General features: G+C 33.2%; 1 protein-coding gene across 2 annotated transcripts in view; it reads right to left on the minus strand.

The window, feature by feature from the left end:
* LOC136037309 (juvenile hormone esterase-like) overlaps positions 1-18,002 on the minus strand; it is a 51,504-nt gene that overhangs the window by 17,529 nt on the left and 15,973 nt on the right. Inside the window, exons 5-9 of one of the 2 annotated variants that reach the window (XM_065719968.1) lie at positions 17,581-17,771; positions 6,798-6,960; positions 5,764-5,856; positions 3,214-3,317; positions 2,193-2,346 (exon numbers count right to left, since the gene is read on the minus strand). In XM_065719968.1, the coding sequence (XP_065576040.1) occupies positions 2,193-2,346; positions 3,214-3,317; positions 5,764-5,856; positions 6,798-6,960; positions 17,581-17,771 (705 nt within the window). The remainder of the gene's footprint in view (positions 1-2,192; positions 2,347-3,213; positions 3,318-5,763; positions 5,857-6,797; positions 6,961-17,580; positions 17,772-18,002) is intronic. The other variant, XM_065719969.1, reaches the window with a different exon arrangement.

Raw genomic sequence — 18,002 nt, forward strand, 5'->3', positions numbered from 1 at the left:
GAACCTGTTATACAGGGGTAGAAACAAATTTAATCGATTTTCCACAAAAAAAACGTGGTACGGCCATACTAAAATTGTACAACCTAGTATCTACGTTGAACCGAAAATAGAGGGGTAAAGACGGGAAAAAGAAGGAATCCAGAAAAGCTTCTAACGAAATTCTTCATCTTCAACTGTTTCTCCCGTTCCAAAAATTTAAAATAACAAAATCTCTATTTAGCAATTTTCCACAAAACTTGAAAAATGGGGATAATCGTCTTTGGTAGAAGACACGTGGGCCCTTGTAGTCCAACAGAAACTATTTTACACAGCATAAAGCTTAAGAGCGAATAAAAAAAAAGCAATACATTTAAGGTATTTTGATGGGTATTAAGTGAAAATTTTCGCAAAAGGAAGTTTGGTGTAGGTTTGCAAAATACAAAACACAATTTTGATATTAAAAGCTGCATTTATCAACTATTTATGTAATTGAGAAACACTTTCCAATGGTGCTTTAAGTCTGCCGTTGTTAAAAGCTACACAATAGTTTTTTTTAGTTTTTTAGCTTTTTTAGTTTTTTTTTCTTTTTAGTTTTTTTTGTAGTTTTACCTTTTTTAGTTTTTTTTCTTCTTTTGTATTAGTGTGAAATAATTCAGACGTCATATGCGGACAAACACGACGTCACTCGACAGACAGACAGACAGACATAACCCACAAACAACTTATTTTTATATATATTTATTCATATTTTTTTAGTTTTCTTTTTCTCTTTTATTTTTCAGTTTTTTCCTTTTTTTTAGTTTTTTTCTATTTTAGTTTTTAGTTTTTTTTAGTTTTTCACCTTTTTTTAGTTTTTTTTAGTTTTTTTAGTTTTTTAGCTTTTTTAGTTTTTTATTAGTTTTTATTTTTTTTTGTAGTTTTTGCCTTTTTTTATTTTTTTCAGTTTTTTTTTAGTTATTAGATTTTTACCTTTTTTTAGTTTTTTTTTTAGTTTTTTAGCTTTTTTAGTTTTTTTCTTCTTTTGTATTAGTGTGAAATAATTCAGACGTCATATGCGAACAAACATGACGTCACCTGATCCATCCACAGATCCACACACAGACAACTTATTTTTATATATATAGATTGCTCAATAGTAATATCTGCAGTATTGAATATACTTCACATAATTGCCAAGCTGAGGTTAAGAAAAAACAAACATGTTAAAGAGATTATAATGAGAAATTTGTTAAAAATTTAGTTACTGAATAAAAAGCATGAAAGGCCACCTCTTGAAATATGTGGATAATCTTCCAATTACTAATAAGATTCTTACAATGAAAAAAGAAATCTCCAATGCAACAGTACAAACACATAAGAAAAGGAAGACAGAAGGAGAAAAGGTAGACTGTTTTCCTACGTTAGTAATTAATGTACATAAGTACTTGAATGAGGCCTTAACCCTACTCATCCATAAGCAGGCGTCAAGTTAAAAATAAAAAATATTTATTATTCTTAAGGTAATCTCAAAATTCTAAGGGAAAAGAAAAGGGAATTCTTCATTACTCTAGAAACATTTGAAGAAAAATAATAAGAAAATAATAAGAATAAATAATAATAAAATAATAAAAAATAATAATAAGAATAAATAAGCCAACAGGAAGCTCCATTACTTTTTAAAAAATTGGAATACCTAAATTCTAAAAGAGTATATGGTAAAAAAGAACAACATAGAGAAGATATAACAACACACAGGATATGGGATTAGTCACTGAAAACATTTTGACATTAACTTGTGTAGAGTAGGTAAAGCTGAGAAGAGTAGATTGGGAAAAGAGCCGAAATCAGCCTTACTCCCAGCAGTTCAAGCTAATGCCCAAATTTTCTTCTTCCCTTTGCAGTAAAGATCCCAACACAGGCAAGACACTAACGATAAAACTATTCGTTATTCTTAAATTAATCTTTTCAATGAACACTTGAAAAGGAGAACAAGAAAAAATATCGGTTATTTTAAAAGAAAGCTTCAGCACTTTTAAAAGTGATAAACCAAATTTCCTATACACTATTTTAAACGGACATATTCTACAAAAGAACTTATTTATAAAAGATACAAAAGACTCCGGTTATAAGATTTGTAACAATTAAATTTGGATTTTAGCTTGAGCATCTGAAAGTAAGGCTGAGAAGAGTAGAATGGGAAAAGATCTAAAATCATAAAAAATATGAAAGCTTACCTCTGGGAATATATGGATGATTCCCATACACAAGTTGAAATATAGATAGTCTTCCATAGTAATTGAAAGCATAAACGTAGGTGTTTGGATTATAGCGGGAATAATATCGAGCTGAGTCTAAAGCCCCTTGTTTGAAGGAAACTGCACCTGCCATCTAGAAAAAAGAGTACTAAGCAGCAGGTTTCAAAATAAATTTCAAATGTGATTAGCAGTAGACATGTTCAAAATTCTGTTACAACGGCAGAATTAGTCCAGTCTGAAAAAAAATGTATAAAATGATTAGCAGTACACTTGTTCGGAATGCTACTACAACCAAAAATTATTTCATATGTTCTTTAAGAACGAAAAAGCCTGCTTAACCGCTCTTGGTAAACGAGAAGGATTTATTTTTTCCTGGCCTGCACTGTTAGGAGGAATTTTTTACTTGAGGCCTAACTATTTAAATGATAAAAATTATATGGAAGTTCAGAAATGGATCTTTCTTTCAGGAGATCATATATGACGGTGGCATGGGCGCGCATAAACTGAACTATAGGGGAGGGGGGCTACCTGGTGGAATCTGCAATTCCAATGGTGTATAATAGAAATCACAAAACAAAAATTTAAAAATATAAGGCAGCTTCATTCAGCCAGAAGGGGCTGGTGCCCCCTTCTGTCCCCCTTATGGGCGCCCATGCATGGTGGCCAATATTTATAGAATTGTCTCTACTTTTTTCAGAATTGCATAATGTTTCTTTCTGAGAATGTGTGATTCTACACTAGTAGCCATTATAATACCCAGTTTTGTATTAGATTGAAAATTTAGTTTTTGTGTATAGTAATGAGTTACTCCAACATAAAATGAATGGTGTAATATAGAATTTTTTAATCGTTACTGTCAGAAAAATTTTACCCAATTCACAAGTATTTTGACGAATATATCTTTCAGAAGAACTGTCCCTACACAAAAAATTATGCACAGTACGGCAAACCTAGGGCCTTGAACGAAAGAAAGAATCAACAAAAACTACAAGAAACGTACGTCAATAATTCCAGGTATCATAGAAGTATAATTCCCCACTTCTAAACCATTGAAATAGGTTGTGATGATGTCATTCACTGCTTCATCTGTTGGATATGTCCCGGCTAGAATTAGAGTAATTTGACTTAGAAACAATAGAAAACAGTAGAAACAATTATATCTCTTGAATCAAATACACTATAGAAACGTTTAACCTTGCTGAGTGTAAAAGATGTATCTCTAGAGCAAAAATGCATTTTTTCCATATTAAATACTAAGGAGACAAACTATCTTACTTCTGAGTGTAAAATCAATCATATATTGTAAATTACCTTTAAAATAAGACAAAAGAAAATTACTTATGTTTTTACTTTATGTTTTACTGATTTCTCATTCGCGCCTCTTTTTTTTCTATTTGGTTCCCCCCACTTATAAAAACTCCATACCTGCATATAGGGGTTTTTTCGTTGAAAACTGCATTCATATTTTTCCTAATAACACAGAGATGTATATAGTAGTATAAGTATCTATTTGACTAGTTCAAATAACCAGATTTAATTTTCACAGTCCTTATGACTTTAGATGTTATAAAATATTTTGCTCTTTAGTAAACACCATCGTAAATATTTACTCTCCTTTTTTTAACGTTGCCAAGTAAATTATTGTCAATAAGAAATATAGAACAAAAAAGATTCCACTCTCAGAGCAAATAATATACATCTTGCTTTTAATGTCTTACATAAAAAAAGCTACCTTGCATTTCAGACTAGACAAAAAGAATGCCTTTAAGTAGCAAATAACTAACATCCTCCTTTTTTCATCTATATTAATTCGCAACTTGATCCTAATCAATTTCCGATCAAATCCTGATCGACAAAATCTTCTAATTTTCAATACACATATGGTTGTTTAACTTTCCACTTGACTAATTCGGAAGATAAAATTTCATTTTATCACTGTTTTTTTGTACTTTGTGCGCTACTGTTTAGTCCTTTTTTTCCATATGTTTAAGTTTTTTTGGTCTTTTACTTGGCACTCTTTTTTGTAGCCTTATTGAGCTTACAAGTGCCAGGAGAGCGGTCCTCGCCTAGTCCCTATGAGTTGGCACACGGCAGGCTTACATTGTCCTTTATTTGATTATCGCTGTCCCTCGTCTTATAACCGCTGATGCTATCAACTTCCCATTGATCATGGTGTCACCGTAAGTTTGACAAAGCCACCCTGGGAAAAATAGGAATTTTTAAGATTGTAACCTATCTAGATCGTTTTTTGATGCCAGAAATGTCGGCATGCAAGTTTTCAGAAAAGAGAATATATATAGCCGATTTTTTTTTTGTATTTTTTGTCGTTTACTTGGTACACTTTTGTATGGCTTTATTGAACTTAATGAACAGCCTATCGACCAATCTTTACTTGAAACATAAAAACCCTCCTCCAAAACTTAAACCTAAGCTAATATGGGGAGCTAATATGTTAGTGATTAATATATACAATAAATTAAACCTGTTCATTTTAAATTTAACTGCTCTTTTTAATTTCTATTATTACTTTTCTTTGAGAAATTCCCGGTGTGAAGTGCTTTTATAAATTAATAAAAAACAGAATAAAAATGGTTATTAAGATCAAATAAAATATCTACAGAGGTTTTAGAAGTATTTACTTCCGAAAAAAACTTGCTCTATTAGACCAAATTCTATTCTTAGTGATTTTCAAATCTAAAGCTTCCCTCTCAAAACAAAATCGACTGGGGTAGCTCGAAAGATTTTTGTAGTTTTTCAGATACGACCTTTAGGCAATGATAGAAATATCAGACACGAACTTTAGGCATAAGGGCGAAGAAAACATTTCTAAACATCCGAAAAACCAAGTAAGAAATCAGAAAACGGATTGCGTACGAAGTAGAAAGTGTTTCTGACAATTTATCTAAGAAGTGTAAAAATGTCAGATACAACCTTTAGGTATAAGGGCGAAGAAATCATTTCTAAACATCTGAAAGACCAAGTAAGAAAGTAGAAAAGGATTCTATACAAAGTAGAAAGTGTTTCTGGCAATTTATCCAAGAAGTGTAAAAATATCAGATAGCACGTTTAGTCAGAAGGGCGAAGAAATCACTTCTAAACATCTGAGAAACCAAGTAATAAAGTAGAAAACGAATTGCATACAAAGTAGAAAGCGTATCTGGCACTTTATATAAGAAGTTTTAAAATATCAGATACGACCTTTAAGCATAAGGGCGAAGAAATCATTTTTAAACATCTGGAAAAACCAAGTAAGAAAGAAGAAAACGGATTGCATAGAAAATAGATTCTGGCAATTTATTTAGGAAGTGTAAAAATATCAGATAAGACCTTTAGAAATAAGAGCGAAGAAATTAATTTATAAATATCTGAAAAACAAAGTAAGAATTTAGAAAAAAATTAGGTCATTCTATAGAGCCTCCTTTATTTAAAGAAGTGTAGGTAAATCTAAAATTTACAAAATATACCACATAACATCTTTTTAATTACCAAGGGAGAGTTCCTTTTGAATCTAGTCTAAAGTAAGAAAATGTAAAGCAATTTTAATACTTACTTAAGTATTCAAGTATTTGGTAAAAGAATTCTCTTTTCAGATATTCTGTATCGTCTAGTAAATTGTTTGGTACTAAAATTTGGTCATGTATGGCTGAAAAAAAAGAAAAAACGCAATCAGACCTCTTCTTAATCTTACGACAGACTCTAAGCTGACAAAGCAACTAGTTCCACTCTGCAGGAAATAAAAACATTTCATGTGAAATTTTCATGAGATGGGGTTAAAAGCGTAAAAAGAGTATTTATAGGCCAAAATTCTGAATATTCTGAAGAATCTGCTACACAGAGGAGCGAGTCTCCGAACCACTTTGAATGAATTTTGGTATTTTACACAAGATCGGTCAAGTAGGAGGTCAACCGTCGCTTCCCTATGCGTCCCCAGGCGTAGGAGGATCTAAGTAAGTAAGTAGCACAATAACGCTGCCTTAGTGAAGAATTTAATGACTTCAACGTTTTTTATTGTTTTTTTCTCTCGAGCCACTTTGTATGGAATAAGTTGTCATAGAAACATCGGAGGGGACAAATTCAATTGGAAATTCAAAATTTTAATGCCCTTCAAAGATGCAAAAGTGGCTGGAGGGCAACAAGTCCCCCTCTCACGCCCTTTTAGCTCCCTGGTCTTCTCCTTCAGTCCCAAAGACATCCGATTAGTATTTAGAGATATCCATTTTGTGCGGAGCAGTCGAAAGGTCCAATAAATATGCTTATGGGGATGTATTGAACTTCCCACAATTTCTGGTGCAAGGGTTGTCTTTCGGGGTTACTTTTCATTAAAAAAATATCACTTTTAAAATTCAGATAATACATTTTTCAAATAATTAATTAATTATTTTTTATAGATTATTAACTAATTATTTCATACATTTTATAAGAAATTAATATCCAGTGTTTGTATCCTGTAGTCATTGTTGCTCATTGTTTAAGGTTTAATCTTAATTTAATTAATCTTAATATTAAAAATCAATTTACGGTGTTTACCTCCTGCAATCATTGTCTAAAATTTAGGTGCAACAGTTTATAAATATTTGAAAATACCTCCTGCAATCATAGTTCCTTCGTGCTTATTAGCGCCAAAAATAACGTTTACGTCTGTTAGGAATTCCCCTCTTTCCATTAAAGCCCTAGGATCTTCTGTGAATAAAGGGTTACTTCCTGCTTTTTGGACCACTGGTTTTTGAACCACAGTTGTACCGTCTGGCTGGAATAAATCAAAAAGGTAGAACTTAACTCAAATACATTAAAGTCACCGTAGACTAGTTTAGTAATATCAGCATGTTAATTTGCACCCTCCCCCCGTTTCATAGCCATCATCAGAAATTTAAAAATGCTTGAAACAAACTTGTATACAGAATGTCCCAAAAAGAACGCCAGTTTTGAATCTACTATGAATCGAACCTTTTTATTTGAAAGAAGCAAACAGAATGCACTATTCATTTCAGAAGATGTTGCAATTATAAGTGAAACACACTATCAGGCATATGCCCTCTCTTTCTTGCTATCCCCACAGGCACTTATTCTGTTCGTGGAATTATATGCCTAAAAAAATTTGCATAATTCTCGATAAAGGGGGAAACACCCCGAAAAGTCACTGAATCATCACAAAAGTCACAGAATGAAAATCACACCGTCACATTCAGCGTTTCAGAAAAACTTACTATAGAGGCTTCAAGCTCCCTTCTGCAAAAATGTGGAGCTTTAGTTTTTTTTTACTAAAAGAAGGACAAATGGTTCTTTGGCTTTGGCTCTTTCTTTTGACAAGAAAAAAAATATAAATTCAGTATTTTTGCAGAATTGAGCTTAAAAGCTTTAAGGTAGAGTTCTCTGATACCCTAAATATGGTGTTGCGATTTTCATTAGAATTCCGTGACTTTTTGGGCGTATTCCTCTCTTCATAAGAAAATGCAAATTTTTTCAGGCAAATTTTCATGGACAGCGTAAGTAAAACTTAAGTGCAAACGATTACTAATGAGAGCATTAAAAAAATAATTAGATTTTTTCATCTGAAAACAAATCTGGTTCTTTTTCAACACTTAAAAACTGGTCTTGAATTTAACGCTGAAAAGTCTGACGCAGTGCTTTTAACTGGAAAGGCTGACTCCCTCATGATCATGTACTTGGGAATTCAAAGATCTGCGCTTTTGACCAAACTTTTTACCTTAGTATTTCCATTAGAATTTCTCACACTCGTCATATCCTAAGAGAAGGCATTAAACGCTGCATATCAGCTTCATATGCTTCCATAGTTTCTGCTAACCTTCGTTTCAATTGCCGTTATCATACAACTCTGTACAACATTATTGCTTTCCCCCAGACCCTCAACATTGCAATCTTCTAGAAGATTCTTACTAATGCTGATAAATTGAAAATCCAATTTGGATACGCAACTCAAAGCTCATCAATAGTCTTCATATAGCCGATCCTACTATAGCCGTTGCTAAACTTATGAAGGGACACGATCAAAAGATTTCAAGACATGTTTGGAGCCGAATTCTTCAACTTTAATTACGTTATCTTAGTTATATACTGATATTTTGCTTTTGTTTTATTTTTCTCGTTGGAGTGCTCAGTCATTTTCTTTTTGTATAAAGACGGGGTTTCATTAAATAATAATAGTAATAATAATGGGGTTCTCTACTGGTCAAATAAATTGTATGCATATGTTTAGTACATTGAAACATTGCATATGTAGAGGAAAAGAGAAATAATACCATTTAAAATAACTGAAAAATAAAAGCTAATCGTGGCACTTGGCAGCCCCTCGCATGAGAAATTTCCTAACTAGGATCATGATGCTCACCTCACCTTTTCCACCTATCAGTCGACAGGCATCAAAATTTAGTATTTAATGCTACACTTGAAAGACTATTGTAGTGGTAAGGGCACTTCAATACCCCTCCATATAGAACCAATAATAAAGACATATACCAAAATATTTCTAAGAATTAAGAAGGATAAGATGATAATTTCAACCCCCCCTCCAAAAAAAAATAACGAACAAAAAACAAACAAATAACTCATTCTATGTCTGTCTAAGGGCTCAGTTAGAATTAGGATATTTGCTAAAAAACACTCTTTCGAACATCTATACCCCCGCGCCTAAGGAATTACCTACCGCCCCTCCTTCATAATAGCTGATACACATTTACGCATCACTGTGTATAAATTTTATGAAACATGAAGTGAATCGGTTTGGCTTAATAAAGCTGTAAAATAAATGTCACACATTTTTTTTTACTTTAAGTACCATTTACGGTAAGAAAAACGGTAAAATCCATTTTTTTACACAGCTATCACCCAGAAGTATCCTTATTCCGCCTTAGTCTAAGCGAAGATATCTAGGGAGTTAAATTCTGTCTGTTTTCCGGTGTCTCTCTCTCTCTTTCTCTCTCTCTCTCTCTGTTCCTGTGTGTCTAAGCAACTGTTTGCTTGTCTTTCTCTTTATATGCCTGTGGGTGTGAGCAGGTATAACTCTTTGTCCGTCTTTGTGTATTTGTATATGCTTTTGTCTCTCTCTCTCTTCGTGTACCTGTGTGTCTGAAAGGGTGTTTGTCTGTCTCTGTGTCTGTTTTGTGCTTTTGTATATCTGAGTGGGTGTTTGCTTGTCTCTCTCAATTTTTGGAAAGTTTCAGAAATTTTGTCAAAAATTCGGCTGATGTTAAACATGTCATCAGTATAAGTAACTAAGGAGATATTGAGGCCAGGAAAAATGCATGACTTCTCATACTGGTCCTGAGCTTCGAAGGCATTCCTTCGAAGCATTCCTTTTTTATTTCTTGGCATTCCTTTGTACCTCTTGACATCAGATTAGTACTTACTACTTGGATTTTTGCAGCTACTGCTTTTATTTATTAAAATATTCGGTTTGGCTCTAAACTATTGAACTGAACAAGCATATAATATTCTAGGTGTTTATATATATTTACTCTTGCAACAAATTTAATGCCACAACTAAATTTAAGTTATTAATTTCACAATTAAGTTATAATTTTTCTAACTGAAGTTTCAATAAATTTTCTTCGTTTTAATGGCTTAACATATCAGTTTGTCGTAAATGATTTCTAAAACAGCACTAATGAGCCAAATAAAGCAAAATATAAAGAAAAAGAAAAAAGAAATTTTCAGCCAGTAAAATTTGAAGGAAAAATATGTAGATGTTTCCGTCGAGACCTCCACTCGAAATGTCCTGAGCGCACAAAAGCAAATGAAGAATCCTTAAGATTTTTATATTTTTAGTTTTTACTCTTTATTTACTTGTGTATTGATGATGGTTGAGCGGAGGCCTTGACTGAATATCTGCATTTTTTCTTTTTCATTTTTCACTGGCTGGACACATCTTCGTTTTTTCTTCTTCACATGTTGCTTCATTTTGTCATACATAGCCAGTCTAGTCTTAGGTCATTTTGTAAATTTAGTTCAATATTCTTTGACGCAGCAAAATTTAGCTCGTTAAGCTTACGATAACAGTTTCTTTGAACCGCGCTTTACTTTATCTTTCCAATAAATTCAGAACCAATAGAACTTATCATTTATAGTTTATTTGCTGAAGATTTAGTTTTTCCTTCAAACTGTTTATTATACTCCATTAGTATTTTCAGGATACGATGACAAATAAAGCTTAGTTAATCAATAGTTTAAACTTCATGCTGCTATTTATGGAAATATCAAAGTTGTTGTTTATACAAACTTAAAAAATTAACGATTGTGGAATTATCAATTCAATGTTTGTTTATAATTCGAATGGAAAAGCTTTTCCGAGCAACACGAGGCATAATACAAGCTGGCAACTTTACTCCACCTAACTCACTTAACTCAGCCAGTATTCAAATCGACCGTGCTTGTCTTAACCCTCATTGACCCAACACCCTTTCAGCCCAACTCCTTTTCATTCAGCAGCATTTAATCCAACTTTTATTCAGTTCAGCATAACTTAAGTCCACTCAACTTAATTGCGTGCAGCTTAATCTCATTGAAGTCAACATCGTGAGAATCAATCCTGTTCAAATCATTATGGGACAGAAATTAGGGGAAAGTTATCTTTGAAAACTTCCCATTGAGGGGTTAAACCTGGAGGGCAAAAAAATTGATTGGGGCTTTTGTTTAGTTTTTAATGTCAACTGTAAATCAACTTTTGATATGCACATTAAAAATATGAGGGTTTTAGAAGTAGTTTTATAACAATAGGACAAATTTTGAAATGAAATTTGAAATTTTTTTTTTAGATCTCTTGAAACCAGTCTTTTCACTTGAGTAATTAAAAAAATGATGAAATACCTTGCCTGGGATTGGTTTATCTTCCTCGTGAGAAGGGGCAAACTAATGAAAACCTCCATGGGGATGTATTCTTATATTTATCAGGTGAGCAATTTCATCAACTCCTGAGAGAGTAAAAGGTTCACACAACTTAAAACTTTCAGAGGGAGCATCAAAAATTCTAGCGGGGGGGGGGGGCTGTGAGATAACCAGGAGACTCAATTTTAGATCCGAGTTTTTCCTGGAAGACAGTGATGCTTTATTGTGCCAATTTTTATGTTTTATGCAAGCAGAATTCACGTTTGACGGCTGTTTTTCACTGTCCATATTGTCAGAAGTAAGCAAGTGCGGAAAAATGCTTTGGATGGTGGATTTTTGAAGAATTTTGGGCTTCAATTTGGAATTTACTCCATTAGATTTGATAATTTACACAACTTATATTCAATAATGAAATATCCTCTAAGAATGATCTGCGAAGTGGAACTGATTTGCTCATGGCTGTGAAGATATACCAACTTTCTGTGTCCAATTGCCTTTTATCGCTAAGCTGCTTAGAATTGTGTGAAATGAATGAAATAAAACACTAACATAATAATTAACTAATGAATAAAGACAATATCATCCGAGTCAAACTTTAAACAGCAAAATAAATGGCATTCAGTTAGATCGATGATTATTAAGACTATTTATTACATGGAAGGAAGTGGAGTTGAATGAAATTTCTTGAGGTTAACTTGAATAGGGGTGGAGTTGCGTCGGGTTGAAATCAATAGGGTTGAACTTCTTGGGAGGTTCATTTAAAGAGGGTTGAGTTGAAAGAGGCTGAGCTGAGTTGAATTATGTTGAATAGCTCTGAGCTGAATGAGATTCAGTAGAATGAGCTAAGCTTAACCGAGCTGACTTAAACGTGGTTGAATTAAGTGAAGGTTGATTTAAAAGCGGGGTGAGTCAAATACTCATGATTTGAATTAAATGGGGCTCTATTGTACGCAATTGAGTTCAGTAGAGTTTGTTTTAATATGACTGTGTTACAATTGATTCTTGGACGATGTACTGATTTATTTTAATAGTTAAACGACATTGCCTTAAAAAGTAAAATTTGAAAAAATTAGTCAAATTATAAAAAAAACCATAGAGTAACGTGAGAGAGTCTTCAACATATTGAGATTTGGAAAGTATCTACACCCTCCGCCTTCAAGATATATTTTTTATGCTCTTTTAATGAGTAATTGGACTAGACAATCCCGGACCTCCCTATATTCTCGTCTCGATTTTCAACTGACATTTGAATCGAACTCGATTCCAAAGCCATACCCGTTCTCCTGTGTTATCGTTGCTTTCACAAAACATCTTCTATATAATTCCAAATCTAACTGTCAAAGCAAATAGGAGACAACGTTATAGCATTGCCTATAGTAAGGGTCATACGGCTCCAAAGTTTTATTATTTCTTTTCTCAGAGGCACTTCATATGGAAGGGTTGGTCCTATTAACTTTGTAGGGGGCTCGTTCGATCGGAAATCGAAAATTCCAATGCCCTTTTTAAGAGTCGAAGTAGATCAAAGGGGAACTAGCCCCCGCACGCTTTTTTCCCAAATTTATCCCATAGAATTTTGATATTGCTGTTTTGTTAAAAATAGTTCAAAAATTAGACAATAAGAACTCTGGGGTGAACACAACCACAAAGGGCCCAGAGACAGGCGTTCTAAGTTATGCCCGGGGGCATATATGGTTCTTATGGAAGGGGTTCTACTATGAACTTCAGGAAGAGCTCATTTGACCGGAAATTTAAAGTTATAGTTTACCTTTTAAGAGTCAAAAGAGATCGAAGGGCCACTAGCCCCCCTCCAACGCCCTTTTTCTCAAATCCATCCAATAAAAATTTTGAGATAGGCATTTTGTTACTGATATTTCAAGTATCAGATGACAAAATAATCTTTGGGGTTAACACAATCCTCAAGAGCCCAGGGGCAAGTATTTTAAAATACATCCCGTGAGCATATAGGGTTTTATGTAGGGGTTGGTCTTATAAACTTCAGAAGTAGCTCATTTGAATTGAAATTCAAAGTTCTAGTTACTTTTTTAAGAGTCAGAAGTGATCAGAAGGCTTCCCCCCCCCCACACACACATCCTATTTTGCTTCAATTTATACGATCAATCTGAGATAGTCATTTTATTAAAAGTAGTCCAACGATCAGACAGCACAAAGTTAGGGGTCAACATACACCCCAGAGCCCGGGGAAAGGGTTGTAACTTATATACCGGGGGTAAATAAGGTTTTTAATGGAAGAGGTGCTCGTATAGACTTTGGAGGGGACGCAAATGATAAGAAAGTCAAAGTTGCGAGCCAAAAGTGATCCAATGGCAACTAGACCCGCCCCCCAAACAACTCCCTTTTCCCCAAATGCGTCTGATTGATTTTCTTATATAGCCATTTTGTTCGAAAGACACCAAAGATTATATGAGAAAAACTCCAGGGATAAGACAACCCCCAAGAACCAAGGAGTAAGTGCTGTAAACTATGCCCCGGAGGATATAAGGTTCTACGGAGAGAATGGTAGTATACAGAGGAGCTCATTCGATTGTAAATCAGAATTTCTAGTGCATTTTTAAGAGTCAAGAGTGATAGGAAGGCAACTAGCTGCCCCCAAGCCCTTTTTACCCGAATATATCCGATTAAACTTTTTTAGATCAAATAACAAATACTCCAGGGTCGACACAACACGGCAGAGCCCGGAGACAGGTGTTGTAAGTTATACCCCGAGGCATATAAAGCTTTTGTGTAAAGGGTGGTCATATAAACTTCAGAGGTGGCTCCAATGATTGCAAATAGAAAGTTCTAATTATGTTTTTAAGAGTCAAAAGTGATCAGAGGGTATCTACACCCCACCCAACGTCACACACACACCCCTTTCCCCAAACGTATTCAATAAAGATTTTGAGATATTCATTTTGTGTGGAATAGTCCGAAGATCAAATAAAAAATATTTCGTGGTTAACATGCTCCCCTGAGCCCAGAAGAAGGGTTGTAACTTATGCCCTGAGGGTATATAAAGTTTTTATGGAAGAGATAAATTTCGGAGGGAACTCAAATGACCATAAATTGAAAGTTCTAGTTCCCTTTTTGAGAGTCAAAATTTAATGTACGGCAACAAGTGCCCCCTCCAACACTATCCCTCTTTTCCCCGAGTGCGTCCGAATGCATTTTTAAATAGACTCTTTAACAATGGTTTCAGCTAAAAGAACTGAGTGTTTCGATTTTGCGACAAAGTATACTAATTTATCACTTAATGTAGTGTTAGATAATTTAAAAACGGTTATCAAGAAATCTTTCCTCTTATCTAGTAAGAGGTTCTTAAAAATAAACACTTATAATAAAAAAACTATATGAACAAACTGCTTTAAGACTACAGTTAACTCGAGATATTACAGCTTAGATATGATTTTTGATTTATTAGAATTTGTTTTATATAATACTTATATAAGATTTAATTGTAATTTGTACAAGCAAATCGTGGGAATTCCCATGGGGGGAATGCCAGCCCATTTATAGCTGACTTGTTTTTAAGTCAACTCAAATATAAATATATGATGGATAAGAATAATCCAAATAATTTAATACATGTTTTGTCAAATAATAAAAGATATTTAGATGATATTTTGGTTTTAAATTGTAAGGAATTCATTGATATTTCTAAAAATATATATATCCATCAGAGCTTACTCTTGAACCTAGTCATGGCACTGGTCTAGAAAATCATTCCTTAGATTTGAATATTAATATTTCTGATAATAATAAATTAAGTTTTAAAATGTATAATAAAACGGATGATTTCGATTTTGAAGTGATTAATTTCCTGTTCCCTGAAAGTAATATACACTCAAATATCACATATTCGGCATTTTTCTCACAGTTACTTAGATATGCAAGGATTTGTAGTAATTATATTGATTTTAAAAATAGATGTAAAATTTTAAGCCGAAAATTGATTTTAAGGGGATTTTCTGCAAATAGATTAACTTGGCAATTTAGAAAAATTTAGTTTTCATTATAACGAACTTTTAAATAAATACCAAAAGAATTATCTTGAAATACTTAGCGAAATCTTTTAATTTTGATTTTCCTTGTTACTGAGTTTGGCGTGTCCCTAATTTTTTACAGTGGATTTCCGGAGGATTTTCCATATATTGTCGTTTCAAATGGTCTTATTTTACATTCATTTCCTTGATTTTTATCTAGGTCACATTTACATCAATAGAGAAATTTTGACATAGTGAAAAACTTTGAATAATTGTTTAGTTTTAATATGGATTGTGAATTGGTAACTTAAATACACGAGAGCCAGAACTAAGGTAGGATAAGCTTGTTTTGGTGTTACTAGGTTGTCCTACATTTGCTTGTTTTTTCGTAGGCATATATTTTGTGGGTGATACATAACACGTGGATACCATGGGGAATATATGGTAGGCACGCCACTTGCCTGGGTAGAGAATTTAAAGTGCCGAAACCCCATAGGCTAGTGTGTATTCTCCTGATGAGCCTTTGTGTTGGGCTGTTGCCTCTGAATTATTTGTCTTTTTTTAATGTTTGGTAAATGACGACCTATACTTACTGACAACACGACTGCCTGTCCATGGGTTATTCTTTATCATTTATTGTTTATGGCTATGCTGTTTGACCTATGTGATTGTATGGATGAGTAAGGTTAAGGCCTCATTCAAGTGCTGATCTATATTAATCGCTAATGTAGGAAAACAGTCTTCCTTTTCTCCTTCGTCTTTTTTTTATGTGTTTGTGCTGTTGCACTGGTGATTTCTCTTTTCATTATATTCATTTTTCCTAGTATTTTGTGATATTTATGTTGTAATAAGTACAAAAGAAAATATTTGTAGTATATAATTCTTTTTCAGGAAAATGGTAATGACGCAGTTAATCTTAGCCTTTTACAGTGAGAGAAGGAGGCAAAACCCAAACTCTTCTATGTAGTAATTTTTGTTCGTTTTAAACTTGATTTGCATATTCAATTTGAGTTTCACTTGTTTAAGATTTGTGTTTTCATTTATATTAATACCTATTGTATGTTTGTTTGCTATGATTATTTATTTAATTTTTTCAGTATTAATTTATTATTTCAATGGCAAACGATTTTTGTTGCGTTTTAAGCTTGATTTTCATAGTCAATTTAAGTTCCAATCGTTTTAAGGTTTATTTATTCATTTATATTAGTACTTACTGTATGTGTGTTCGCTATGATTGTTAATTTAACTTTTGTTTGTTTTGGGTTTTATTTATACTTCAATAGCAAAATATTTTGTTCGTTTTAAATTTGATTTGCATATTCAATTTAAGCTTTAGACGTTTAAGTTTATTTATTCATTTATATTTCTACCTGTTGTATATTTTTTGCTATGATTGTTTATTTAATTTCTGTTTCGTTTTGGATTTTACTTAATCTTTAATAGTAATTTCTGGTCGTTTTGAGTTTGAGCTATTGCAGTTTTTATTTCTTCTGATCTTAATCTTAAAATTGTCTTTACTTTTCTTTATAAAAGTTCTTTTTCGGAAAGTAATTTCTCTGTTTTAACTGTTCCAAAAACGCTCCTCCGATACGCTTTTGAATTCTAAACGTATCATATGTCTGTAGCAAGTGAGGTACTACACTTCATCTTATTCACCACTCTTTACTCCCTCTGGCAAAGTTTCTTCTACATTTCACTCTCTGCTAATGACCCCCCCCCCAATTTAGCACATCCTGGTACCAAATTGCAATAAAACTGTCGTTAAAGCCTTGCCTTCAAGCCACCAATAATCCTTTGTCCGCAAAAAATGACCTAATCATTTCACATTTTTCTATCTTCACAGCAATAGAAGGTCAAACCCATACTATCATGTGCATTATTCGTTTATACGAACATTCACTCAACTAATTAAAACTATTCTTTGACAGTCAATCCGAAAAACAGTAAGGATATATTTTTTAACGAGACTTCCTCGTTTCGGATCAATACTTCACTACTGTAACCGTAGTTTCTTATTCTGGTGCCATGACTTGTCTTAAAACTCTTTCAAAATTTTTTCAACAGCAAAAAAGCTACCCACGCGGTAAAATTTCTTTTCACAAAATATAATTTGTTCTTGTTCATTTGTTCCTAGGTTAGGCTGCTTGATATCCCAAGATTATCTGCCAAACTTCTCTAACACCCTGAACCCTCAAAACTTCTAAAAACTCATCTATTTTGCTCACGTTTTATCTAGAATTTTCAAATCATGCGATTGAATTAAGCCGAAGAAAGTTTTACTTTCCCATTTTGTACTCTGTTCATACGTAATTTTTCTTCTGTCTCTTCGGGTAAAGTGTGACAAAACAAACCACATAAATGGGATAAGGCCCAACTTTATTTAACTCCTGATTCTGTGTTTTTTGCTTTTTTTATAGAATTTTCCTCTTCCCAAGTTCCTGCCCCTGAATCCCATCCTTTTCCTGGCTCCATCATAAAATTAAGGAGTTGTGTTCGAGTGTGTGAGTATTCAGTTCACCCTTATCGAATGAGATTCAAATTATTCTTACCGAAATTTCTAGATATGCGTTTGTAAGAACATCTGCATCTACATTTCTTAGACATTGAATAATTTCTTCAAAAGTTCCCAGACTACAATTCACTCGCTGAGCCAAGATCATGGTGTCAGGAATTGGGTTCTTGTCATACGCCCAGTCTGCAAGACCGGAACCACTTTGCGCAATAGCATTTTTGAATAAACCTATAAGCGAAAGAAAACATTAACTAATCTTTTGAAGGAGGAAATACATTATCAATTTTATAAACAGCTTATTTAAATTTGGATATTCAAAGCATTTTATTTCTGTCAAAATAATTCATATAGCCTATCCAGAAAGTAACATATTTTATTTTCTAAAGAGACAATATGGGAATGTCGTTACCATCTTTGACCTAAGGATCCCGTCTATCTCATTTATATCCAGCTCTTAAA

Source organism: Artemia franciscana, chromosome 16 (assembly GCF_032884065.1).
Source record: "Artemia franciscana chromosome 16, ASM3288406v1, whole genome shotgun sequence".
Lineage (NCBI taxonomy): Eukaryota > Metazoa > Arthropoda > Branchiopoda > Anostraca > Artemiidae > Artemia > Artemia franciscana.